This window comes from Cinclus cinclus, chromosome 25 (genome assembly GCF_963662255.1).
Source record: "Cinclus cinclus chromosome 25, bCinCin1.1, whole genome shotgun sequence".
In the NCBI taxonomy this organism is placed as follows: Eukaryota; Metazoa; Chordata; class Aves; order Passeriformes; family Cinclidae; genus Cinclus; species Cinclus cinclus.
The window spans coordinates 4,252,133-4,278,283 of NC_085070.1; the positions used below are offsets into that span (position 1 = coordinate 4,252,133).

Consider the following 26,151-nt stretch of genomic DNA (forward strand, 5'->3'; position numbering starts at 1 on the left):
AGAGGAGAGGAGAGGAGAGGAGAGGAGAGGAGAGGAGAGGAGAGGAGAGGATTTTCCCCCGGTCCTGGAGAGCTCCTTCTTTCCTGCATCAGGGTAGCTGACCCATACTCTGCAGGCAAGGATCCGTGTATATAAATATAAACATACTAAAAATATTTTAAAATACACGTTGCATATAAGAACATAATACGAATATAACCCATAAAGGTGAAAACGCAGACATATTTAATGTACATAAATACACTCTGCTGAAGTGTGCGAGAACTGCCTGTGCGCGGGCACTACAGCACAAAACAAAGTGCGGGTGTGGCTCTAACGGGGTACAGAGCGCTCCCGTGGGGTCTCCTGGTGCCACGGGGAGCTCTCCGACCGCCCCCTCCCGAATTTTGGCAGCTGCTGAAGGAGCCACCTCTGTGCCCGGCCCGTGGCTGAGCCGGCACCGCTGGAGAACTCGCGAGCCGCGCACTCATTAAAGCCCGGCGGTTGCCGTTTCTATTCTTTTACAGCTTTTTCCTCATCTATTTACCATTTACCAGCTCATCCATATGGAAGGCATGGCTTGCACTTCCCTGAGAACTGTACTTTTAGGACTAATTGATTCGGGTAATTAATTTGTTCTACCTGCTGGATCAGATGGAAACGCTGTCCGTGTGCCCAAGGATTAGCACTTGTCTTTCTAACATCTTTCTTAATTATCTAATAGCATGGGTTGTGCGAATTCTGCCTCTATTAGAACACTTTTACTATTAACGGTAGTGATTGGAATTGTGATGACAACTCGATTTCAACAAATTAGAGCTTAAAATCAGGAGATGAAGGAGAAGCGCCTTCTTTTAATTTCCCTGAGTTTAACATCAATAATTAGAGCAATTTTCCGAGATGCGAACCGAAATTATCTCGGCTATGATGTGGTGTATCACCCTCATTTGAGCAAATTGACTCCGGGGAAATGAATGGTGCAGATTAGAGGGGTGAGGAAAGGGTAAAATAAATAAATAAATAAATAAATAAGACAAACAGAGGAAAGACCCAAAAAAAAAAAAAAATTAATGTTGGCGCAAGAGAGAGCGGGGAAGGGATGGGAACAAAACCGTGGTGGGATGAGAGCTGAGAGGGAAGGGAGAAGCTGCGTGCTCGGGGACAGCTTGGGAGCGGAGCGTGGGAAAGAACCGCTGCTTCATTTTCCCCCAAGTTTTGCTCTTTTTTTTTTTTTTAATAACTTTTTAAGGGGGGGGGGGGGGGCAAAAAAAAAAGGAGATTTCACCCCCTCCCTCCTCCTCCACACCCCCTCCTGCCCCGTAGTTTGGGGAAACGCTCCAAGCGCCGCGCTCGGAGCGGGGCTGAGCGCGCTGGTGCGGAGCGGCCCCCGAGCGTCTCCTCGCCCCCTCCTCGCCCCCGGGGTGGTTTGGGTGGCCCGGCAGGCCCGTCCCCCCCCCGCTCGCCATTGGCTCAGCGCGCATCCCCCTTCCCAGAGCGCCTCAAAGGCGCTCAGCGCCCCGCGCATCCCCGACCCGCCCGCCTCGCCTCCCCCGGCTCCGCCAGCTTATTTCTGGCTGGGGGGTTGTTATATATATATATATATTTATATATATTATCGCTATTTATTTTGACTTCGGATTTTAAAAAAAATATATATAATTATTAATTTCTTTTCACCATTATTTCCATTTCTTCCCTGCCCGCCCGGGGGTGCAGCCGGCCGCCCCCTCTCTCTGCTCCCGCTGCCCGAGGGGGACAGAGCCGCCATGAACCTCAACTTCACGGCTCCCGTGCACCCCGTCTCGACGGGCAGGCCCACCTCCTTCTTCATCGAGGACATCCTGCTGCACAAGCCCAAACCCCTGCGGGAGGTGCCCCCCGAGCACTTCCCCGGCTCCCTGGGCTCCCGAGTGCCCCTCTTGGACTATGGGTACCCCCTGATGCCCACCCCGACCCTGCTGGCGCCTCACCCGCACCCCGCCCTGCACAAGCCGGAGCATCACCACCACCACCCCTATTTCCTCACCACCTCGGGTAAGTGTCGCGGCACCTGCCGGGTTTGGGGCGTCCAGGTGGGGACTCGGGTGGGGACCAGAGTGAAAGAGCCGCTCCGGGGCGGCCAGGCATCTTTCTACATCCCTCGCCAGCTCCCTGGCTGCATCCCCCGGGGCGACTGCCGCTCGCCCCGGGACAGCCACTTCTTCAGCGGATGCCCGAAACCTTGAGGGTTTCCCTCTCTTTGCCTTTAATTTTATTATTTTTTAAATCGCTTTTATTTTGGAACCGATAACCTCGCTTTTCCCTCGCGTTGTCCAAGCGGGCTCGGCTTTTCCAGCTCCAGCAGCACCGCTGGGGTTGTGCCGCTCCTCTCCCTCATCCTCGGGCTCTGCCCGTCCCCGGGGCCCGTTCCTTGCTCTGCGAGGAGAAACCCTCCAAAGTTTCCCAAGCCGTGTGTCATCGGGGCCGTGCAGGATCTCTTCCCCGTTCCCAGTCTTTTCCAAGGTTCTCCAGTTTTTTTCCATGCCCGTTTCGTTGTGATTCCGTCGCCGGGAGGACTCAGGTGTCCGCAGCAGCCTCGAGTCCCCTGCGGTGGCAGCGCTGCCCGGGCTCCCTTCACCTTCCCGGGGTGGGCTCGGCGGGGGAGAAGCGCTTGGAAAATCCCCCCGTGTTCAGCGCAACAAAACCCCCAACCCGATCAATCGACCTCAAAACGAAATAAACGAAAAAACAGCAAAAAATTAAACGAGGCAGAGGGAGAGCCCACCCCGAGCCGCCGCAGAAGTTCCTGGGGGTTTGCCCCGTGCCGGCTCCCTCCCGACCGCAGCGCGGGTCTCCGCCCTGTGTCCCCCCAGGAATGCCGGTGCCAGCGCTTTTCCAGCACCACGCTCACGCCGAGCTGCCCGGGAAGCACTGCCGCCGCCGCAAAGCCCGCACCGTGTTCTCCGACTCGCAGCTCTCCGGCCTGGAGAAGAGGTTTGAGATCCAGCGGTACCTCTCCACTCCCGAGCGGGTGGAGCTGGCCACGGCCCTCAGCCTCTCCGAGACACAGGTATGGCGAGTGAGGGCTGCGTCTGGCACCTGTGACACCCCTCATCCCTCATCCAGCATCCCCTCATCCCACCCTTTCAGCATCCTCCATATCCCACCTCATCCAGCATCCCCTCATCCCTCATCCAGCATCCCCACATCCATCACATCCAGCATCCCCTCATCCCACCCTTTCAGCATCCCCTCATCCCTCATCCAGCATCCCCACATCCATCACATCCAGCATCCCCTCATCCCACCCTTTCAGCATCCCCTCATCCCTCATCCAGCATCCCCACATCGTTCTCCCTTGAATTTCATCGCTTTTTCTCCCCCGTTGTTTTTTTTTTGTTTGTTTGTTTGGTTTTTTTTTTTGTTTGTTTTTTCAATCTTTCTCCCACTTTCCCTCCTCTCCCCAGGTCAAAACCTGGTTCCAGAACCGCCGCATGAAGCACAAAAAGCAGCTGCGGAAGACGCAGGACGACCCGAAGCAGGCTGGCGGGGAGGAGAGCCGCGAGCAGAGCTCCCCCGAGCCCGAGCTGCCCGAGCCGGCCGGAGCCGAGCCCCGCAAGGGCCCCCCCGGCCCCTTCCTGCTGCAGGACCCCGAGGACGAGGTGGACATCCTGGAGGAGGGGGACATCTGCCCCCACCGCCTCTAGGAGAGCCGGGGCTCTCCTGCCTCTCCTCGGCTCTGCCCCGGCCCCCGCCTCCCCACCTCGGCAACGCGCACAGGGAAGGGGGTGTGGATGCCGGGGGAGCCCCCTCCTCTCCCCGGGCCGAAGGTGGCGATGCCCCCGGTGGGCCGGGACCCCGCGGTGCCGCCGGTGCCCCCCAGCATCGCCCCAAGGCTGGGCTTTGCTCGGAAACCTGGGGCGGGGGGGAGTGAAACGAGCAGGGTTGGCTTTAGGTTCCCCCTTCCCTCCGAAATGCCGGACTTTTCCTCGTTCCCCGAACTTTCCTCGGGTGTAAAATAAATGTATACTCGTGGCAGCATGTTGTGGTTCCTGGGAGCGGCAGGCAGGGCGAATTTCAGCCTTTATTCCCCGAATCCCTAAATCCTCGGCGCTTTTCCCACGCTCGCCGTCTCCATCCCCAGCGCGGAAGGTCGGGCAGAGCTTCCAAGAGGTGAATAAATAAAAAGAATTGTAAGAAAAGCCCCTCCGAAGAAACAGGTAAGGCAAAAATTCCGGTTTATTTCATTCCTCTATGGGGAAGTGAAGGGGGAAGCATCGCCAAGAGCTCGATCCTACCACGGCTGCACGGAGCAAACGGCGCTCCCAGCCAGGAAAAAAAAAAAAAAAAAAAAAAAAAAAAAAAAGGGATTTTCCGCAGCTTGGGGAAGTGCCGGCAGCGTGATTCCTGCCCGGCTTCCAGGTGTGGATCCAGGATAATTCCCTTTTCCTCTGGAACAGCCCCGGAGGGGCTCCCGCCTCTGGCTCCTGCTCCCCTCCTGCATCTCCCCCCTTGTCCCTGCGCTCCGTGTCGCGCTCAGCCGGAGCAGCTCTGCCTTTACCTCCCTGCCAGGGAAATGGGGTTCATTTCCAGGTAAATTCAGATTTTTATAATTTATTTTTAGTTACCGGCTGGGAAATGCGCGGCGGAGGCTCAGCATCTCCGGGGAGGAGAGGTTGGGATTGGGAATTTACCCTGGAAAAGCCTGGAGCGGGGGCTGTGCTGCCTCAGATATTCCCTGCCGCAGCAGCAACACGGCGGCGTGGAGGTCTCTCGTTAGGTTTTTTAATTTATTTCCCTCTTTTTTTGGTTTTTGTCGGGAGTTTCATTTGGTTGCCTGGGGTTCTTTGCAATTTCAGGGCATTTTGGATTACGGGATATGTAGTTTTGTGAGGGGAAAAGGTTTAATTTTCCTGTTTAATATATAAAATATAGATGATTGAAATGTGTATGTTTGCCTCCTTTTCTGTGAGTCTTCCTTTATGGTTTTTTTACATTTAAAATAAAGATCACACACTGTGTGCAGAGGAAAACCCTCAATATCCATCCACCTATCCAGAAAAAAGCTGCTTGTCTTTAATAAATCCTTTCAGGACAGTCATTTCCACCAACAAAATGTCACCCACCTGCCTAAAAATTAAGATTCTGAAGGCAAAGCAGCCACTTTGCTCCTGAAATCTCAGCGTGGTTGGAAGCGGAGCTGGATGGAAATTTCCAACTCCGAGGCTCTCCCCTTCTCCCAGTTCCCGTGAGCCAGGGATGCGATGAGAACTGAAAAACCTGGAAATTTCACATTTTTTTCTGTGTCCCCCACCGAGTATTTTGTTCCAGGATTATTGTCGGCCGCTCCCAAGCACGCCTTTCATTGGGAATTATTAAAAATAATATCAGAGAAAAGCTCCACGTGAGATTTGTGGGTAAATATTTTTCTTTACCGCGTCTGCCGCTGCTGTTCCCAGGGTCGGGAATGGCTCGGGGCTGGCCTGGGGCTCTGGGGTGCCAGATATGTGAGAAAAAAAATCAAAATACGACTTATAGAACCCTCAAATTTCTGCTGTTTGTTCACTGCCCCTCCAGGAACTCCAGTCCCAAAATTTCTGCTGATCAATAAAACAAACCCCACAACCCCACTTTATTTCTGCGCGGTTTTAGGCACCTCGGCTGACAATTAAAGCTCCAAATCAGATTAAAAACGGATCCCTCGGTGACAAACACGGGCAGAGTGGGAATATTCCCAGTCCAGGGATGTCCCCATCCCAGCTGGACACGGGGAAGGGAACTGGAAGATTTGGGAATCTTCTTATCCCACAAAGTTTGGTGCAAAACCCCCTGAAACTGAGAGAGCAGAAGGAAAAACCGACTGCCAGAGAATTCCTGCGTCACCAGCCAGCTCCTGCCCAGCTGGAGATGGGAAAATGTCATTTCCAGAGAGTCTGGACAATGTTTTGGGAACTGGTTATTGGAGAATGGAGACGGTCCTGGCCAAAAGGAAGGGCTGGGGAGGCGTTTCTGGTTTTTTAAAAATTTATTTATTTATTAATTTTTTTTTTGTTTGTTTCTATCAGATATTTTCTCACTTGGAATAAATGAAACCAGATTTTATTCGAGGATCCCGACTGATTCCCTGACTTTTCCCCGCTCTTCCCAAGAAGTTTGAGGGGTAGGGGAGAGATTTAGAGCTGTTCTCTCTCTTAATTAAAAAAAAAAAATAAAAAAATGACCGCATTCATTTGGGGAATGCTGGAGTGGAAGTGACTTGCAGGAAATAATTGCTGGAAACAGGAAATGTCGGTGGATTTCCTATTTTCCAACAAGATTGATTTTCTTCAAATCAAAATTCTTCAGTGAGTGTTTCCTGCAATGAAATTGTGTTCTGGTGATTAATTTAAGACACAAGTGGTTAATGCTTTTTTGCTGCTGTTGTTTTCATTATAGAAAATAAAAAAATCAATCTGTAAAATCCTGCCATGAACCTTTGCTTTCTGTTTTGATTTTGAGCATTTTTTTGCACACTGCCTTCAACATTTTGAACTTTTATGGGTTTGGAAAGCAGTTCCAACCCAAATTCTTTCATTCTATGGCCAGAGCTCCATAAAAGCAGATCAGATACAGCTTGTAAAGGGCAGTTATAGAGCAAAGAGATTTCTGGGATTTATCAAGTTTCTAGATTTCTGGGATTTATCAAGTTCCTCGATTTCTGGGATTTTTCAAGTTTCTAGATTTCTGGGATTTTTCCAGTTTCTAGATTTCTGGGATTTATCAAGTTTCTAGATTTCTGGGATTTATCAAGTTCCTCGATTTCTGGGATTTTTCCAGTTTCTAGATTTCTGGGATTTATCAAGTTTCTAGATTTCTGGGATTTTTCAAGTTTCTCGATTTCTGGGATTTATCTAGTTCCTAGATTTCTTGGATTTGCCTAGTTTCTAGATTTAGTGTTTCTTGGATTTATCTAGTTCCTAATTTTCTGGGATTTTTCTAGTTTCTAGATTTTTTGTTTCTTGGATTTATCAAGTTCCTTGATTTCTGGGATTTATCTCTGGGATTTATCTAGTTTTTAGATTTCTTGGATTTATCTAGTTCCTAGATTTCTTGGATTTGCCTAATTTCTAGATTTAGTGTTTCTTGGCTTTATCTAGTTCCTAGTTTTCTGGGATTTGTGTAGTTTCCAGATTTCTTGTCTCTTGGACTTATCAAGTTTCTAGATTTCTTGGATTTATCAAGTTTCTTGATTTCTGGGTTTTATCTTGTTTCTAGATTTCTTGTTTCTTGGCTTTATCTAGCTCCTAGTTTTCTGGGATTTGTCTAGTTTCTAGATTTCTTGTTTCTTAGATTTATCAAGTTCCTCGATTTCTGGGATTTATCAAGTTTTTAGATTTCTGGGATTCATCTCTGGGATTTATCAAGTTTCTAGATTTCTGGGATTTATCAAGTTCCTCGATTTCTGGGATTTATCAAGTTTCTAGATTTCTGGGATTTATCAAGTTCCTCGATTTCTGGGATTTATCAAGTTTCTAGATTTCTGGGATTTATCAAGTTCCTCGATTTCTGGGATTTATCTTGTTTCTAGAACCTGGCTGAGCCACTGGTGGCTGCCCTGCCGGGGTGGGGACGGCTGCTGGCAGCGTTGATGCCTGGGAAGGCAGGAGGGTGGAAATGTGTGATCCTGATCCCACAGGTGCCTTTTCCACCTGCCAGGTACATTTTTTTTTTTTTCCAAGGAAGAAGTTGTTTTTCAGGTTTTATGACCCAGGTTTGCGACCCAGGAGTGAAAGAGCTGCCCACATTTCAGCTGTTCCTGAATCCACTCCAGGTGCTGCCCCAGCCTGGGATTCTCTGCTGCTGGCTTTGCTGGGGCTGCAGGACAATCCCTGGAGCTCTCCCAGGACACAAAGCCAGCCCTGAGCAGCACCTGCAGCTCCCCACTCTGCACCTGGGATTGGGCAAAGGTGAAGATGCTGCTTTAGCTCCAGGATTTTGGCTCAGCGTCACTCCTGACCCACCAGGACGTTCTGCTGCACTCCCTGCCCTTACCCATCACTGGACTCTGTCTCCAGCTCCTCCTCACACTGGAGCTGCTCCTTTCTCCACATTCCTGCTTTTCCTCACATGGAAAACACTCAGGGTTGGGCACCAAGGAAAAGATTGGATCCCTGGCAGGAGATAACAGCAATCAGGAGCTTGGTTTGTGACAGCAGAGCTCCTTGGTGGCTGTTTGAAGCATTCAGGTACTGCAGGAGTTGGGCAAAATCTCATCTGGTTTCAGCCCTCATCTTTTTTATAGAGCTGGAATGCTGGCTGTGAGCTTTTGCCTTATTTAATGTATTTAACTGATAAAAGCAATGCTTTGGAGGGTGTCAGCAGCCTGTTCACGGCTTTGGAAGAGACCTCTCCCCCCACCCTGAACACCTTGCAGCTGGGGTGCCATCCATACGGATTCTGACAGGACAGGACACTTTAGGAGCATTGTCCTACTTGAGAAGCTCTAGGGGTGCACAAACTGATCCCAAGGAAACGAAGACGCTGCAGGTCAGTGAGAACAACACCGGGGGCTACGAGACAGGAAAGGTCTGTACAGGTCTCTGCTCTCTCCAAAAGTCCCGTGGCCATTAGTAACCCATGGCTGTTCCCATGTTTGGCAAGCCAGCTTTGGTTATTTTCGGAAGAAATGCAACGGGGATGTTATTACAGCAACATTTTTTGGGTAGAACTGGCACCAAGTCTTTGCCCACTGAAGGTGATCTCAGCTGCAACACCTCCAGAACCTCAAATATTGAGAAATGCTGGCACTGGAAAGGTGTTGCCAAGGAAATGTTGGGAATTTCCAGTGGGTGTGCAGACACCTCTCTGTGCTCAGTGACACCTTGGCACCATGGCAGGTTCTCAATACGCAACTCAACATTGAAGGCTGATTTTTATTTAAATATTTTGCCTTCCTAATCTGAAATACATTGAATTTTGGCCTTTGCCTTAAAGCAAGTGGATGTCCCTTTTTGTGCCACCATATCTGTGAAGTGCAGGGAAAATCTGAATTTGTATTGAGGTAGGTTGAAAGATTTTCTTTCCGTGTAAAAATGCCATTTTCTGGAATTTAAAACTTCCAAAACACCGGGACAAACAGAATTTCTAAATGGTTTGTGAGATGATCGTGGTCAGTGTTTGTAAAAAAAGGAATGAATGGTTATTAAAATAATAATAAAGATACAAAAAAAATGCTCCTTCAGATCCATCATAACCAAGTTTCGCACAGGTTTAATATTTAAATGTTTCCTAAAAATTCGTAGTTTCATTATAAAAAAACCCAAATGAACACATTTCTCCCCTAATTTCTGGGAGGAGGATGCCAGGAGGGAGGAAGGTGATCAATTAAGACATTAAGCATTTTGCACCACATGGACACATCTACATGGCAGCCAAATAATGCAGCCATCAGCTCATTTTCAGGGGGCTGTTGCCTACTTCAACTCAGCCCTCAGATCAAAGAGAAAATGTCTGCTTGCATTTTCTCATCAGAAAAGAGATGCTAATTTAGGTTCCTTAATGTGTGGTGATAAGAGACATCTTCAATTAACTGAATTCTATAGGCCAGAAAAGCAAAAAAAAAAAAAAAAATAAAAAAGGGGATACAAAGGGAGTCAGGCTGGAAAGGCAGAAGTTCTCATTAAATCAAAGGTCCAATATTCATTACCTCCAGCATCTGGGGCTAAACACTGAACATGGAGCTCATCAAAGGGGGTTTAATGGGTTAAATTGAGAATATAATCTAATTAAAATATTAGATACGAGTAAATAGCTCTTTGATATTCATCTGAAGGTTTCATTAAAACAGGCACTTGAGGTTTGGATTAAGGGGGGATTATCACTTTTAAGCAGGAACAACAAGTTGAGGTGCCCTGAGCAGAAATGCTTCAAAGTGGTACAGTTTGGTTTAAAAATAAAAGCAGGAAAGCAGAGATGGAACCATTTCCCAGCCTGGCAGTGCCCAAAGGAGAGGGGAAAGAGGCTGAGGAAGAGGAAGATTCTGTTCCAGAAGCTGGAATTGGATGCTGTAAGTGACAAAAATGGCATGGAAAACATTCCCCTGCAGCCTGAACCACGTTCCCATATTGGACAAAACTTTTCCCACCAAGGCTTCCCAAAATATTCTTTATATTTCTCGACATTCCCCAGAATGTCCTGAACTTCCAGCTGTGAGTCCTGATCCAGCAGTGGAGAGGGGGTTCCTGCCCCTCAGGGGGGTTTAAAGCCAGGCCAGGTCCCTTCTCCATGAGGAAGGGCAGAATCAGGATAATTTCCTCCCGTATAAAATTGGGAGCATCCCATAAAAAAGAGACCAAATAAATGGGATAAAGCAATTCCACATGACCACAAGGTGGGTTTCCCTCCCCTCCCCCCCCCTTTATCCAGCCTGTTTTCCAGGAGATTTCAGCCCAAATTCCCTCGCTGTGTGCTCTAATCACATTTCATATGGTGACTTAATTCATAATTTACCAAGTTAAAGAAATGGAAGCATCCTAAGAAACCCATCTGTTTGTTGTTATTTTTACAGCCTTAATCTGTTAAAAGCTGTTTCCTCTCAGCCATGCAGCTCTCAATTATCCTCAGTTACCCAATATATTTTCCAACTGCTCCTGGCTAATCCCAGATTGTCTGCATGCTCAGCCAGGACTTGTTTGGATTTTTCTTATCCCAGGTGAAGCTTCAAAATTTTGACTTTTTTGGGGGAAGCTCTTCACCAAGAGGTAACAGAGTAACAATTAAATAATTAGCATTGCATCATTACCAAGTGCTGTGTTTGGAGCATGTTTTGGTTCACTTTTTTTTAGTACAAATTGATTATTTTTGCTTCTATTTCTGGCCAAAAAGTCTCTTCTACACTTCAGAAATATTGCTGGTGTTAAGGTCATCAGATGAAACAGAATTATTTTCAATGTTTTGTAGATACGTCTGTCTGTTTACGTGTTTAAAAATGATCCAGCTGTGACAAGCCAAGAGCTGATTGTTCTGAAAGATGCAATTTTCACATCACTTATTTCAGAGAAAAAGAACACAGGACTGTATTCAAAGTGCCACAAATGCAAACAGTCAATTTATTAAACAAAATAAGTACAAGCAGAACCAATTCTGACATTTCAAAATACTTAAAGTTAAACCAGTTTAAATTGCGGTGGACTGGGAAATCAAGATGTGATGGTCACAGCTGAAAATAAAACAGTTCAGGCATTTTTGCCTTGATCCATGAGATTTCCCAAATATCTAGAAGATGTGAAGGGATTTGAAAGCAGCCACAACTTCCTTCTCCTTCTCGTGCCTGTTCCACAGAGACTCCAGGGATGGGATTTGGGGTAAACTGGTTCCAGTTGGAGCCTGGGGCAGAACCTCTTTCCCCTCTTGGTCTGATGGCCTTGTAGTGAAAGTCTTTGGTCTTGGAATCTTCTTGGCATATTCCAGAGCCTACAAACAGGAGAACTGGGGTATTTAGGGATTATTTAGATATATATTGGGAATATGCTGGGAATATTCAGGTGGGTTGGGTGAGATATCTCTGAATTCCTGATCTTGCTTCTGACAGAATTCAATCCCAGATTCCTCAGTGGTGACAGCAACATAACCCAAGATTTGCTTCCTGATACCACTGGAAGCCACATTAGACACTGCAGAAGTGTTTTTATTTTTAAAAAGAAAGAGCAACATGAGTCTATTAATTTATAATTTTTTTTTTTCCCCAGTCTCATTAAGCTCTTGCCCTCAGGCAGGGAGTTTTGCAGGTTACCAGGACAAGCTCAGCTTCTCCTGAATGATGCACTTAACCATTAAAAGTAAAAAGCAAAATGATGCAAAATGAAGCAAAATTATGGAAAAAATATGCCAGAAATGCTGGAGCTGGCAGAGCCTTGCTTTAACCTGGGCTGGGTTTTGGTGCCTGCTTGTTTTAAGGGTTTGGAAACACCTCATGTCTCCAATGCAAGTTGCATTGTCTCATTTTGCTGGTGAAGCCTCCTAAAAGAATCCGAACCCCTTTGGGACATCCAAACAATAAAGTTTTGTCTCTTAATGGTTCATGTTTGGGAATAAATGCAAGGACCTGAGGAATTCTGATCCTGAACTGCACAGCTTTGTCCTGGAGCCTGCAGTCCTCACTTGTCCCCCTGGCAATTCCCTGGAAAGGGACTCAGCTCTTACCTTCTGTCTGGACACTGAAGACACCTGGGGTTTTGCAGGAAACCTCTGAACCACAGTAATATTTTTCATGTTATATTCGTTAATTTGCCTGGAATATTCCTTTTGCAGCTTTAGCTTTTCTTTCTGAGAAAAGCAGAAAAGGAGCTGGAAATTAATGGCTCGGGGGACCCATCAATGAAACCTTTTTCCCACCAATATTCCATTTCCACCTCGGCTGCTGTTCAACCTGGCTTGGCCATCGATCCTTCCCCAGCACACAACAGGAACCCCTGATAAATGGCACAGCTTTTTTTAGTTCTTTTCCCTTTTAAGAGCTTTTCCCTGGACTGAATAGAGGATGGAGCTCAGCAGAAATGTGACAGGTCCATCTTTGTCCCAAATGTCCTGAACAATCTGTCTCCATTTCACCAGAGTGCAGCCAGATATTTTCTTGTGTTTACACAATTTTTACTTCCCCTTTGAACATTTGGTGGATCTTTACACTGGGAATGACAATTCAGCCACTTGAGTGTGTCATTTCCTGATGTGCAATTAGCCCTGATTAATTCCTATTTCTGGATTAAAAAAGAATTAGAGGGTCAAAATTATCTCCAGGACAGCTGTCTTTGCTTTTATTTGAATTTTCCTGTAGGATCTCCAGCTAGCCAAGGATATAAAGTCACAGATAATCATTTCTTTGCCACTCTCCCCTGCCTAAATTCACTTTTGGTTTACTCACTTTCTCTTTGATTGTTTCATAGTCAGGTCCAAGGCCACCAAGCTTCATATTCGGATTGATGTAGAATTTGGAGCTACACATCTGAAAACCAAACAGCAAACAGATTTGCCTTGATAAGATTTCACAGAGAGAATAATTGAAGAAAGTCTTGTAATGGAAACCTCAGGATTTAATTTGCAGTCTCAGTCCTACCCCTGGCAAGTCTCATTTTAAATAAGTGACCAACAGGACTGAGCTAATGGCAAAAGCCAAATAACACAGAATTTCTTTTGGATCCAGGTGGGAAACTGTCAATTATCCCAATCACAAAGTGATATTTTCTCAGTTAAAAATGACCTTTATTTTGAAACATCTTAAAGCCATTCATTTGACTGCGATTAGAATGAGACTCCACAGAAAGTTTTGTAAGAGAAGCAGAGAAAATTGCCTGACTTTGGTGGCAAAAATCAGGCAAATGATGCTAGTGAGAATAACATTTCCTGGTTCTCAAAGCTGCACTGGAAAATTGTCCATGGGCAGCTGAAAAACTCACATTTTGCTGCACAACAAAGGCTTTACAAGCACATGGTGAAGGTGGGTGATGCCATTCCAATACTTCAGGACATCACACAAAGACTCCAATGCCCCCCTAATATTTCTGTTCTCTTTCAAGGCAGCTAAATTATTTTTAGAAGGGAACCATGTCTGAAAAACTTGTCAATGAAGCTCATTATTAGCAGCTCTGTGATAATTTCAGCCACAGAGTAATGCAGGAGCACCAATTTCTATATGCAAAGAAAATGGGCATTTCTTCAAAACACAGGTTCAAGTTAAACTCAACTGCAGAGGAATTAATCCCATGCATTAAATTTCCTGTTTGAGGTTTCTTTTTGTCAGCTTTGTGTCATCCCTGTTCCTACCCACTGATTTTTAATCTGAGGTAAAGTGAGGAGTTCATTTTGTTGTGTCCCACAAAATCAGGGTTTTCTTACTTCTAGCAATGAGCACGAGTTTTGAGCGTGCATTTGTTTATTAGGAAAAGCTGGATTTTCCTGGGAGACACAACCAGTCTGATTCTCTGTGCATTCCTCACATGTGGAGCGTGAGAAAACTGCTGCCAGCACAGGACAAGAAACAATGGTTTGAACAGAAAGGGAAGAAATCTGCCCTTCAGTTACCATCATAATCCTAATTCTTCTTAGAGGCACTCAGGCAGCAACACCCAAACTGCCTCCTGGATGGAATAATTATTCCAGCTTCGTTTGTCTGCCTTGAGACTTGGAGCAAACTTCTCAAACACTGAATTTGTCATGGGCAGCTTTCTGCTGTCCCCCTGCAGCTGTGCTAAGTGGTGGCACCAGGAAAAGTGTGCACACAGAGGAGACAAAGAGATGCAAGTTTTAATGAGGACCATCAGGAGGTTTGGGATGATGTTTATGCTGTTAGCTTCACAAATCCTCCAAATTTGGGGTTGGAATCCCTTGGAAAGCAGATTTGAGCTGGACAATAAATGAGCATGAGCAGGATAATGGATGGCTCAGATCTGAGGCTGCCTGCTGCTCCACACAAGCAGCCTGACCCCAAATAATTTTATCTGTGGATAAATTGCAGGACAAACACTGCTCTGTGTGTCCCTGGAGCTCAACCAGACTGATCCAGGTGGATCCCTTTGCTCTTTGGACTAGAATGATTTTAGTGTCTGTTTCTACCTTTGTTCCATGATTTTTAATGCTCTGCTGTGTGTCCATGTGCTTTTATAACAATGCAATATTTCTCACACCCTATTTATAGTTTTTTTTTTTTTTTTTTTTTAAAAACCCCTTTGGATTATCAAGAAAAAAGGTGTTAGAAGGGGAATAGAAATGTTAAACCACCCAACCCACATCTATTTTCTCACCTTCTTGCTGGCTTTGGGCTGCTTTTGCTTTTCCATTTGCAGGAGAGATCCTTCTGAGCTGCTTCGTCTCATTTTCCTTGGATTTCCTTCAGCTCCTCCTGAATCTCCCTGGGAACTCCTCTGTGTCTGGGGCAGGGCAGGTGGGAGGAAACCCCAGAACCACATGTCAGCAAAATCATTTCTAAAATCAGAAATTCTTGGCTGATGCTGCTTCATTTTTTCTTTAAAATGGGAAGTTCTACAAGAAGCTGTTGGTGAACTGTGAACAAAACATAGAAAAAGCTTTAAAAAGTGAGGGGGAAAGAGTAAAAATCTTGATTTACACACAGCAGGGAGCTCAGCAAACAACCTGAACATGGAACACGGGAGCAGGGAGATGGGAAGATGAGGCTTTCACAATAAATGACTTTGTTCGCAGCCAAATGTATGGAAAACAAATGGCAAAAAAAAAAAAACAAACAAATTTCAGCCTGATGCAAAGGTAGCTGAAGTCAATTAAAGGCTATGGATCAGGTCTGCTGAGTACTGATAGAATTATTTGTTTATGTGAAACAAAGCCTCCATTTTTTTTTTTTTTAATCAAGACAGGTGAAATTCTACATAATTGAGGATTTTTCTGCTCTTCTCTTTAAGTACTGGACTGACCCTGGATATCCACCCTACAAAGCAAATTTTGCTACAAACTCTTAATTTGTGCACAATGCCCTTTCCTATCTATTCTTTAGATATTCCCTCCCAGCCTCTGAGAAGGAAACTTTCGATTGTGGAAAATTCCATACCTGGAGGACAGAAATGTCCTTTTCCAATGCCATATTTAAAAATAAATAGCTACAATGAAACTTCAATTAGTAGTAAATTATAATGGCATGTCTGTAGCAAAATAACTTTGTACTTTGGACTTTAAAGGATTTTCTTGTCCATCTGTTTATTTTCTGAGCATCACAGGGTTATGATAAGATTATTTTATCACTTAAATCCTTACCACAAGCTGCTCTGATACCTGTTATCCTCATGAATATGATTTTTGAAATCTTGAAGTGGTGCTTGATCCTTCACTCTTTCTTGAAAAATTGCATTAAAATCAGATGAAATATTCCCCAATTCTGGATGTGCCTGGCCACTGCTGCTGTTATTCCTGGAAAAATGCTGCCCAGGGATGGCATTGGCTGAGTGTTGATGAGGAATTCCAGTTGGAGAATCGTGCTGGTATTTCTTGTTCTCCTTACTGAGATCCTCTGGATTTAAAACCTCTGCTGGGTAAAAATTCTGGAATACTGGGAGAAAGTGATAGGTAGGTGTGGTAAGGACTGAATTTGGGGAATTATTTAAACCACTTTGGGATTTTTCTGCTGGGTCAGGGCCAACAGAGGAGCTTGGATTCAGATATTCCTGCAGTGCTGAGCTGGGAGTGGGAGTGGGAGCAGCCTGAAATGCTGGGATTTGCTGGTGACTCCTGTGCCAAGGCTTTGCTTCTGCTGCTCTTCCTGGGGCTTCTTGGCCATCATTCCTTGGGAAAACTCTTCCACTGAAAGTCTGGTTGGGTTCTGTTCTATTTCTCTGGAAGAACTTGTGCTGCTCCTGAAACAAGTTACCAACAGCAGGGTGAATTTCATGGTGGATTATTTTAGATATTCATTTGGAAGTTTCATCACTCACATCAAAATCTCTCTGTGCTGCTTGGATCTAACTCTGCTCGTGGCTGGATTTAACCCAAAATTCAAATGTGGAGGAACCCTCAGTCCAGAACAGGAGCAGAGAGGTTATTCAGCTGCTGAACAATGAATAATTCTGCGTCAAAACTTTGCTTTATGGTCTGAGACAAATTCTGCAGCAGTGGATTATAAAATCAGGTCCTCACAGATGCAAACCAGGTGTGGTAAATGTGGATTGAGGGAGTTTTATCTGCATGAGGTGCACAAATGGTGCCCTGAAGTGCACAGACCTAACCCTGTGGATAAGTGAAACCTCAGTCAACCACCCAGAAAAAAAAAAAAAAGCTCCAAAAATCAAATCAGTTCTTGCTTTTTGTGGGCCAAATTTCAGAAGAAAATGGCTTTGCACACACAACTAGACTGGCCCATGGTAGAACAGCCTGATGCCAGTTATATAAATAATCTTATTTCTAAACCCAGAACTCCACCCTGCAAAACACAACCCAGAATTCGGGAATTCGAGCACACCAGGACTGCTATTTAGAGGCACACCCTAAACCTGAAATTCATTTTAATCTCCCACTTCCCAATTACAGCATCGGGTGTTGCCCACTTGGAGGAAAGACTCGGATTTCCTTCCAGGGAATCCACAAATCCATTCTCAGCCCATGAAATCTCGGGAAGAGCTGAAATCCTGCACCCCATCCTCCTGCCTCTCTGGGGCTCTTTTGTGAGCAGCCAGCACGTGGCAAATGCACTCAAATATCTGATTAGAGGAGGTGTGAAATGCACACAGTTCCAGGAGGTTTTGGGAAAAACACCTGGAATCCTGACTCCTGGAGTGTCAAGTCCTGGCACAATGTGGAATTAGCTATTTTGGCCTGCTCCAAGTTTGGCTGCTGCCAAAATTATTGTCTATTTAGGAGATTGTTTGGTTGATAATCTAAAATGGTAAGATGGTACATGGTGGTGTTTGATGGTTTGGGAGGATTCTCAGCCAGAACTTCACCATTTCTGCCTGATTTGTCCCCTAAAATTAAGTTAATCTCATAAATAAATTCCGGGTCAGAATTTTCCCAAACCACCAAACACAACCACATGCTAGTTTATAATTTTTGATTGTCAACCAAAAAAAAAATAAATAATCTCCTAAATAGAGAATAATTCTGGCAGAAGCCAAACTGTGAGCAGGAAAAAGTTTTCCCCTTTAAATAAATAAATACTTTATTGTGAAATTCCATGTAGAAAGAAAAACTCTCCCAATGAACAGCAGCATAAAATCCTGTTTGTATTTTACAGCAGTGCAGCTCCCAGTTTTAAATTCCAGAATTTAAACAGTTCCTGGGGCCCTTCACAGAAACTAACTGGGTTTGCCAATAATATCCCTTTTTTTCTTTTTATTGGTGATGATAACCTGGGTCCTTTATTGCTCCAAAGAATGAACATTAATTTAAAGGCCAGCACAAATCAGATTTACAGATTTAGGAGTGTGGAGGAAGTGAGTGCAACTTCTACTTGGAACTTTTCTGGTTTATGGCAATTAATGAACTCCCCTTTAATTTTATGGGACAAATCAGGCAGAAATGGTGAAGTTCTGGCTCAGAATTCTCCCAAACCATCAAACACAACCCTGTACTAGTTTGTAATTTTAGATTATCAGCCAAATAATCCCCTAAATAGACAATAAGAGATTCTGTGAGCTCAGAATTCCTTGGCATTTTGCTTTAAATTTATTTAGTACATAAAGGACGCATACATTAAATTACAGTAGTTATATATTGTTATATAGTTAAGGATTTCTTGTCATCAATAATTACTTTAAAAGCAACAAGATGACAGCTTTAAACATTCCACTTCAGTGCTTTTACAGACATATTTCAACTATGAAATTCTATTCAATTTCAATTATTAAATTCTCTCAAAAAGGAACCTTGAGCTGTTGTCCTTTTGGGTACCATTTGTCTTCAGGCTTGATTTTCCCAGTTTGGGATGCTGGGACACTCTGGAGTGGTTCTTCATCAACTGGTGTAGGATTTGTGACCTAAAAACCAGGAATGTTCTTGGTCACAGCAATCAGCTGAATGGATTTTAAAAGTCTTGGGGAAATAATGAGAAATAATTTGTGGTCTATTAAAATTAAAATGCTCAAGTTTGGCATTATGGAATGGGTGACAAGGAGAGAAATGGTTAAAGGAGAAAAAGAAGCAAAACCCAATTAACGGGAGGGAGGATTCCTTCTACTTTTAAGAGAAATAAAAGGAGGGAAAAATTGCAGGAAGCGTGCAGCACAAAAAGTCTCAAATGCCTGGGCTGCTCCATTTCCATGAGAGCCACTGGATGCACCTAATAACAGAAAAACATTCAGCAACCATCCCTGGCCAGGCAATCAGACACATCCCAGCCTCAGCCAGAGAGGCTTGCAGGAAAAGCTGGCAAAACACAATAATGGGGGGTGAAAAGCACAGGAGGAGCTGCAGAAATAAAGTGTGGGATACACAGAGCCTGGCAAAACAAGCTCACAAACAAGGCTAGCTCCACATCAGCACAGCTGGGGGATAACCACAGCTGGAAATTTATTTGGAGCAAGTTTTTGAGGGTGGCACTGCACAAAGCCAAATGATACCATTCTAAATATAGCAATAATTCATTTTTTTCTCGAAATAATTCTTTTTAATCTATAAAACTGCAGGAAATGCAATTTTAAATATTTTTAATTAGTCTTTTTTGTCCTAAACTATCCTGATATTTTAGGTGATGAAGTGTGTTGGGCAGTGTCACTGTGACAGGAATCTCTGCTCCACTGCAGAGTGGTCCCACAGGAGAACCAGCACTGGGAAGATATTTATGACCAAGAGAATTATCAAGTGAAAATCATCAGTGGGAAGAAAATGTGGGAAGCTGAGCCTCTCACTTTGGGGATAAGAGATTAGGGCAGTTAAGAAAAGGTTTATTACTGACTTTATGGGTGATGTCATGGCTCCAAATTCAACATAAATCCCTGGAAAAAATTCACAAGAAAATGAAAAAATACCACAGAGGTTTTCCTGAGCTGTGGACAGACACAGCTTTGCAGTGAATAAGATGTTTTTGGTGGAACCAAGTGACTGAGTGCATTGATGGAGTGCTGGGCAGGTAAAACATACTTCTACATTATCTCTTTGAAAGAGGAACAGGACACAACCTCTGCCAGCATTTCTTTTTTTTTTTTTTTTTTTTTTTTGTGAACCATTCTATTAATACCAATCAAATTGAGAAAATGATCAAATGAAATTGCATTTTGAGAATCATAAGCTGTGTAATGCCTATTCTGTTAAATTGAGGCCCATAATTGCTTCTCCACTGAAAAGATACAACAAAGGCAGCAATCATGGCATGTCATTATCCCAGACTGGCAAACCAGCCTTTGCAGGGAGGACTTCAAAGCCTTGTGGTTCTCGAATTGCATTTGGCTGCTATTGTTGAAGCACAGGCAATCTTGATTAGGTGTTTACACCGAGGGAAGGCTCAGTGCACAGAGAGTCTGAGTGCCTTGCTCTAGAGCCATTAAAAAATTGTACATTATGTTCCTGGCTTTGAAGTAAGGGGCTTGGAGGTAGGAAAGCAACTCGGATTGAGCACAGCTGAGCTAGATTGGGCCACTGCTTCTCCTTCTGCCTCTCTCTCTCAAAGAAACTCATCATGGGGTTCTTCAAGAATCAGGCAGCGCTGCAAAGAACTTGATGCTGTATAAAATGCTACATAAATTAGTAAATATACAGATCAGCACTGGTTTATGGTGTGCTTTGGTACCTCCAGCACAGAGAAAATCTGTAAACTGTAAATCTAAATCTTGCAGAACGAGGCTGGAAATATTTTAATTCATGTTATGTCAGCTATGCACAAAGTCCTGCCCTCAAAGCAAACAGTGCTTCGTTACCACAACCCCTGGCAGCCAGCAGTGATCAGATCAATAAATTCAGCTTCAGCCCCTGCAGAGTGCAGAACAATCAGTTTGGGAAAGCACAGTTTGATTGGTGACCTGGGCTCATTCGTTGCTTCACGTACTCGGTGGTTTTGCACTTTGGATAGAGTTTTTCCAGCTGAGGTGGCACAAGTTGGCTCCTGCACCACCACGATGCTCCCCTCAGGAGTTTTTTCACCCCTTCCAACAAGACTGAGCCATGGATACCTTGATTAGGACTCAGTCAATTAACAGTAAACGAATCAGTAACTTCTGCCTGCCCTGCAGCAGATCCAGAGGGGGCTGACAGCAGCTGGTGATGCTGCTCCTGGAATCACAGAATTATGGAATGCTTGGGTGGGAAGGACCTTAAAGCAAATCCCTGCCGTGGACAGTGGGGTAATTGATAAAAGATTGGAGTTAATCATAAAAGTATTGGGGTTTGTATAAGACAGAACACTAAGGTCTGAAATGAAGCATGGACATTAGATAGAGGAAAATATATGATTAAATCATTCTGTTTAAATCCCCCCGTTACGAATATTATGTTTTCTAAATAAGTTGTATCTACTACCAGTTTGCAAAATCAGACTTTCCAATAATCCGATAGATTTTGCAAAATCAGATTTCCTGCCTTGGTTTGATCAATGCTGCCTATCTACCAAGACCACACTTCCCAGCTTTTGCTGGTTTTTATCTGCCAAGACCGGATGGTTTTCTATAAGACTGATGGTTTTCTCTAAGACTATCACCCAGAGACTTACGGATGTTTATTCACCACCGCTGCTTACCTGGCCAAGTTATGACAGCAAAAAACCAAAGATTATTGATTACAACAAGAGCCCATACTGTAAGAAAAGGCTGCAAACCAACTGTGGTGGAGCGTGGAGTGGGCAGTGACCCCTCACGTTCCCCAGCACTGCTTCCCCTGTCCATATCAAAGAAAGCAATCTCAATTTTGCAATCTAAATATCAAGACTTTTTGTTCTCATTTATAACAACAGGGACACCTCCCACTATCCCAGGTTGCTCCCAGGTTATCCTGGAACACTTGCAGGGATGGGAAGTCCTCAACTTCCCTGGACAAAAAGTGGTTGCAGCTGTATTAACTTGTCTAGGTTAGGAACAAACTTTCCTCCACACCCTCTGCCTGCTGTGTCACCTCTCTGCTGTCCCCACGGCCACTTCAGTAAGGGAATCTTATCTCATAACCCTGACTTGAATAGATTCCTTTACCTATTCCATACTTTTGAACAGTGTCTGCACAATGAAGTCCCGATCCCTGCTCCAACACTTAGGAAAGATTTCCAGAATTCCCTGAATAACAAACATAATCATATCAACGTAGCTCTAATTAGCATCCATCTACACTCATTATTTTTACCATCATCTAAATTAGAACGGAAAAAACCAAGTGCTCTTAATAGCTCTACCAGAAAAAAAAAAAAATCCTGTCCATCATTCCTGCCACTGGAATGAAGTCAGCAAATTCCCTCTAATGTTGTGTCAACTCTTCATTAGCCTTGGCAGAGGTGTCACTTGAAGCACAAGTCCCAGGAGCTTTCCAAGGTGAGAATTTTCTGTGTGGAATGATTCAGTGACACCCCCCCCCCCCACCTTCCCATTATGCATAATAAGTAACAAGGAAAAGCAATAAACTCATTTCTAATGGTTCATTAGGAACTGTAATTACATTTCCACTCCAACTTGCACAAGTTGGCTGAGACTGTGCAATCAGTCAGGACTTCCAGCCACAAGTGCTAAAGTCCAACACCAAGTTTGGGCTGGGATCCTGACAGGCTTGGGACGTCAGCCCATGGAAATCTCATGGAGTTCAAGGCCAAGCACAGCCCAGAGGAACCCAGGGAGCTGCTCCAGGGCTGGAGCCCCTCTGGAGCCAGGCTGGGAGAGCTGGGGGTGCTCACCTGGATTGGAGAAGGATCCAGGGAGAGCTCAGAGCCCCTCCAGGGCATAAAGGGGCTCCAGGAGAGCTGGAGAGGGACTGGGGACAAGGGATGGAGGGACAGGACCCAGGGAATGGCTCCCACTGCCAGAGGGCAGGGCTGGATGGGATTTTGGGAATTAGGAATTGTTCCCTGGGAGGGTGGGCAGGGCTGGCACAGGTGCCCAGAGCAGCTGGGGCTGCCCCTGGATCCCTGGCAGTGCCCAAGGCCAGGCTGGACACTGGGGCTGGGAGCACCTGGGACAGGGGAAGGTGTCCCTGTCCATGGCTGGGGTGGCACTGGATGGGCTTCAAGGTTCCTTCTAACCAACTCTGCATTTGCTCCATTGAGAAAAATCTGGAATAAGCCATTAGCAGAGAGAATCATTATCAAACTCATGTTGGCCAAGCAGAAAAAATGAGAGGCAGCATAAAAAGAGCCACTGATAAGGGGCAGTGCAGATGCCAGGAAAGAAGCCAGAACTTCCTTAGCACTGAGATTAAAAAGCTGTGTGAGATCTGGGACACTGTCCTGGCCAGCTGCAATGTGGCCACCACTGGCTGGGGACTAACTGGAGATTTGTCAATTATTCCATGAAGGGTGAACACGATTCTCCCTGAAAACCCAGTTTTAAAATCTGCTTCTCCCCTCTGCAAAACTGAGAGTTCAACACTGACAGACCTAATCTACAGGAATTAGGGAATTTATAAATTCACCCACCTGCCCTTGAAGAACTTGCTTTCTATTGTGCAGCTCAAGATAGGAATTCATCTTCTCTGACTGTAACCCTAAAGTCTGTTTATTTTTTTTCACAAAGTTTTGTTTTGCTCTCTGGGGTGGATCCTGTTGGTTCTGAGGAGGAAAAGCATGGCCAGGATTATTTTTGGAATGAAATCCATCTGCAGGTTCCTTCCTTTTGGCTTGTGGCCCAACAGGTTCCTTGCTGGCCACATTTGCTCCATAAAAGCTGAATAATTCTGGACCAAACTCTGGGAGTGAATCCTGAGTCTTTGCCTCTTGATTATTTTCTGAGGAGTCATCGGAATGGAGATAAAATGAATCCAGTGAAAAGTCCCCACTGCTTCCTTCAGAAATTTGGGATGCTTTCTCTCTCTTAAAAAATTCTGCTCCCTTTTTTGCACTCTTCCAATGAGGATTGTACCTCAGGCTGGAATATTTGTCCACAGGCAGTTTTTTCCTAATTAAAAAACAAACACAGAATTATTTCTGCATAAATCATACAAACTGTATTATTTCAGTGTGCAAACATGTCCTGCTGTGGCCAAATGAATTATTTCAGTGCATTCACTATAGGATCAGGATCAGAACAGTTCTACCAAAGATTTTTAGGAAAAAATTTAGGTAGGACTTTCTCTTCCTTTTTAATTTTCATCATCAGTGAATGATAAATTGTTCCAACACTGAGATCACAGTGGAATACAACCATTATCCTAAATTTGGCATAGAAAATTTTAAATCCTAGTAGCATCAGTTAAAAGGTGAAATGACAAATTTTACTGCTCTGTTGATTGCAGTTTGTGTTGTTTCTCCTTCACAGGCTCTGCTGAGTGAAATAAAAGTGAAATTCCTGCTAAAATCAGTTTTCAAGAGTCCTTTTGAGACTGTCCAAACAAGAGCAGCCTCCAGCTCTGTGTCCTTATTTTCTCTCCTCATTCCTGTGAAACACCATGATGCTTTGATTTAAAAACTCTTTCTAGAAAAGATTTAAAACCACTTTTTATTAGAAAAACAGGCAGTGATAAGAGTAGAAAAAATAAATTGAAAGTTTGTGTGTTTGACAATTTTTTAACAAGTGGCCAAATTATTGCTCTGAGTTGCATTTGCCAGAAAGCAAAGCCAGATGCTCTGCCTTAAAAAAAAATCCACAACTCATCCAATTTCTGATTTGAGATCTGATCCAATGGGAAGAAAACCAATTGCAGGAGTCAAATCCATCCAAACAGGCTTCCAGGAGATGTGCAGGCAGTGGCAGGAGGAAGGAATGGAGCATAAAAAAGCTTTGAACACAATTTGTTTCTTCCCTGTACCTGCAGTGCAGCCCTGGTGGCTCTGCCAGAGGGACATTTAGAGGCACTGAAACCTGGTTGATTCTGTTAAAGAAATCTGCTGGATTCGCCAACCTGGGGCCTAGTTAATGATAATAACATTTCCACAAATCATTTATTCACCCTTTCTCAACGAGTTACATGCCTCTGCCTATATTTCAAGTGGGTCCTAATAAGAAAATAATCTGTTTGTCTTTGCTTTCCAGGTGAGCATGGGTGCCACGATCTCCTGGAGCTGATTTCCAGCAGGGAAAACATCATTATTCCCAGCTGGCAGGGGCTGCAGGTAAACAGCACGAGGTGAGGCTGTTTTGAAGTGAGTACAGAAATATGTGAGCTAATTGCAATGATTGAAATGGCAGAGGATAATGCTAAAGAGTCCCTTTGTGCTGAAATGTGTGCACAGAACCCAATTGTGGGACTCGGCCCAGGTCACTGCACGGGGACAAAATGAGTGTGAAGAGCTCCTTCATCCCTAATCATCCCTAGACAAAAAGGGCACCTTTTATTCCTGCCCCCAGCTCCATGGGGAGGTTGGATGGACTCGGTGCTCCTCAACAAAAGTGTGGTGAGCAGACAACAGCTGCAGCATTTCCTCTTCAAATTCCGAGGTTGGTAATGGATGTAGAGAGGGGGTTTCATATGTATGTGCTGTGATATTTGCTCTGCTTAATGGACTGCACTGGAGTACTTACTGGGCTAAGTTCAAACAAAATAAAATCAAATTTCCATTTAATGAAGAGCCTCACATTCAGCGCAGTATTCAGTCCAAAAAAATTACTAAAAATTAGAGCATGTTTCTAGTACAATTAACATCATTTGCACTCACAATAAAATATTCAATAACTGGCCATTTTGCTTGTTGAGGAGGTGAATAAAAGCATGCTATTAATCATTTAGCCTTCATTTGTTTGTCATTTTATTTTAAGTATACTATTAAATTGAAACTGCACATTGTTACTACTTAGGGTTTAATGTAATCCCTTTAAACTCGAGAATTATTCCCAATTTATCCAGACTTAAACCTTGCATGCATATGACAGGATATTCAACTTTATTTTATGCACTGAGTTAATGCTTTCTGAAGGATGTTTAAATGTGGCCTTGAGCAACATCAGGTTTAAAGTGTCAGAATTATTCCACTTCACTTAAGTTTTTGCCTTACCTTCCACTGCCATAAGCCTTTGGTTTTCCTTTCTTATTTGTGTCATACTCAGCTCCTTTCTCTCCAGAACTCATCTCCTCCAAGCTGTCCTCTTCCAAGCTGTCATCCTCCAGGGTGTCACCAGGATCCTGCCCTACCACCTCTTGATTTTCCAGGATCCTCTGCTGGAGTCCCAGCTGGTACTGCCTCTCCTTTTCCAGGCTCTCAGAGTCGGATTCCTGGGAATCCTCCAGGCTGGAGGCAGAGCTCCTTCTCCTCTCCCAGCTTGCAGGCTGGAAAACGGGTGGCACGAGGACTTTTGGAGGGACGTGGATGTTATTCATGCTGTTAGTGTGTGGGGAAGAGACCGAAGTGTATTTCATGGTTGAAGAATTCATCCCGTGTTTTGCACTGATGGTTCACACCAGCCCTGTATTTGGAGAGCACATAAACATAAAACATTGTAATAATATTTAAAAGCTGCATTTTGGGTGCCACCATTGGCTTAGGCTCAGAATTTGACCTTCTGTTATTCAAATAATTCTTTATTCTCATCTGTCCCCCTGATTTGTCTTTAAGCAATAATGTTAAGGTCTCTACATATCAAATACAGGATTTGCTGCTATGAAATCTCCACTATTGGTGGTAATAAATAATGCAAAACCAGTTTGTGA

General features: G+C 44.4%; 2 protein-coding genes across 2 annotated transcripts; one reads left to right on the forward strand and one right to left on the reverse strand.

Moving 5' to 3' along the window:
* The first annotated feature begins 1,745 nt into the window (after positions 1-1,745).
* BSX (brain specific homeobox) lies at positions 1,746-4,471 on the forward strand. Its single transcript, XM_062508783.1, has 3 exons — positions 1,746-2,013; positions 2,832-3,028; positions 3,426-4,471. Exons 1-3 carry the CDS (start codon positions 1,746-1,748, stop codon positions 3,663-3,665), a joined length of 705 nt encoding a protein of 234 aa, XP_062364767.1. The 3' UTR covers positions 3,666-4,471.
* A 6,740-nt stretch (positions 4,472-11,211) lies between these two features.
* On the reverse strand, positions 11,212-25,881 carry JHY (junctional cadherin complex regulator). Its single transcript, XM_062508548.1, has 8 exons — positions 25,499-25,881; positions 22,988-23,465; positions 18,315-18,425; positions 15,733-16,310; positions 14,733-14,991; positions 12,857-12,937; positions 12,139-12,261; positions 11,212-11,409 (listed from the first exon to the last, which is right to left on the reverse strand). The coding sequence occupies exons 1-8, from the start codon at positions 25,873-25,875 to the stop codon at positions 11,212-11,214; spliced, it is 2,205 nt and encodes a 734-aa protein (XP_062364532.1). The 5' UTR covers positions 25,876-25,881.
* Between the last annotated feature and the right edge of the window lie 270 nt (positions 25,882-26,151).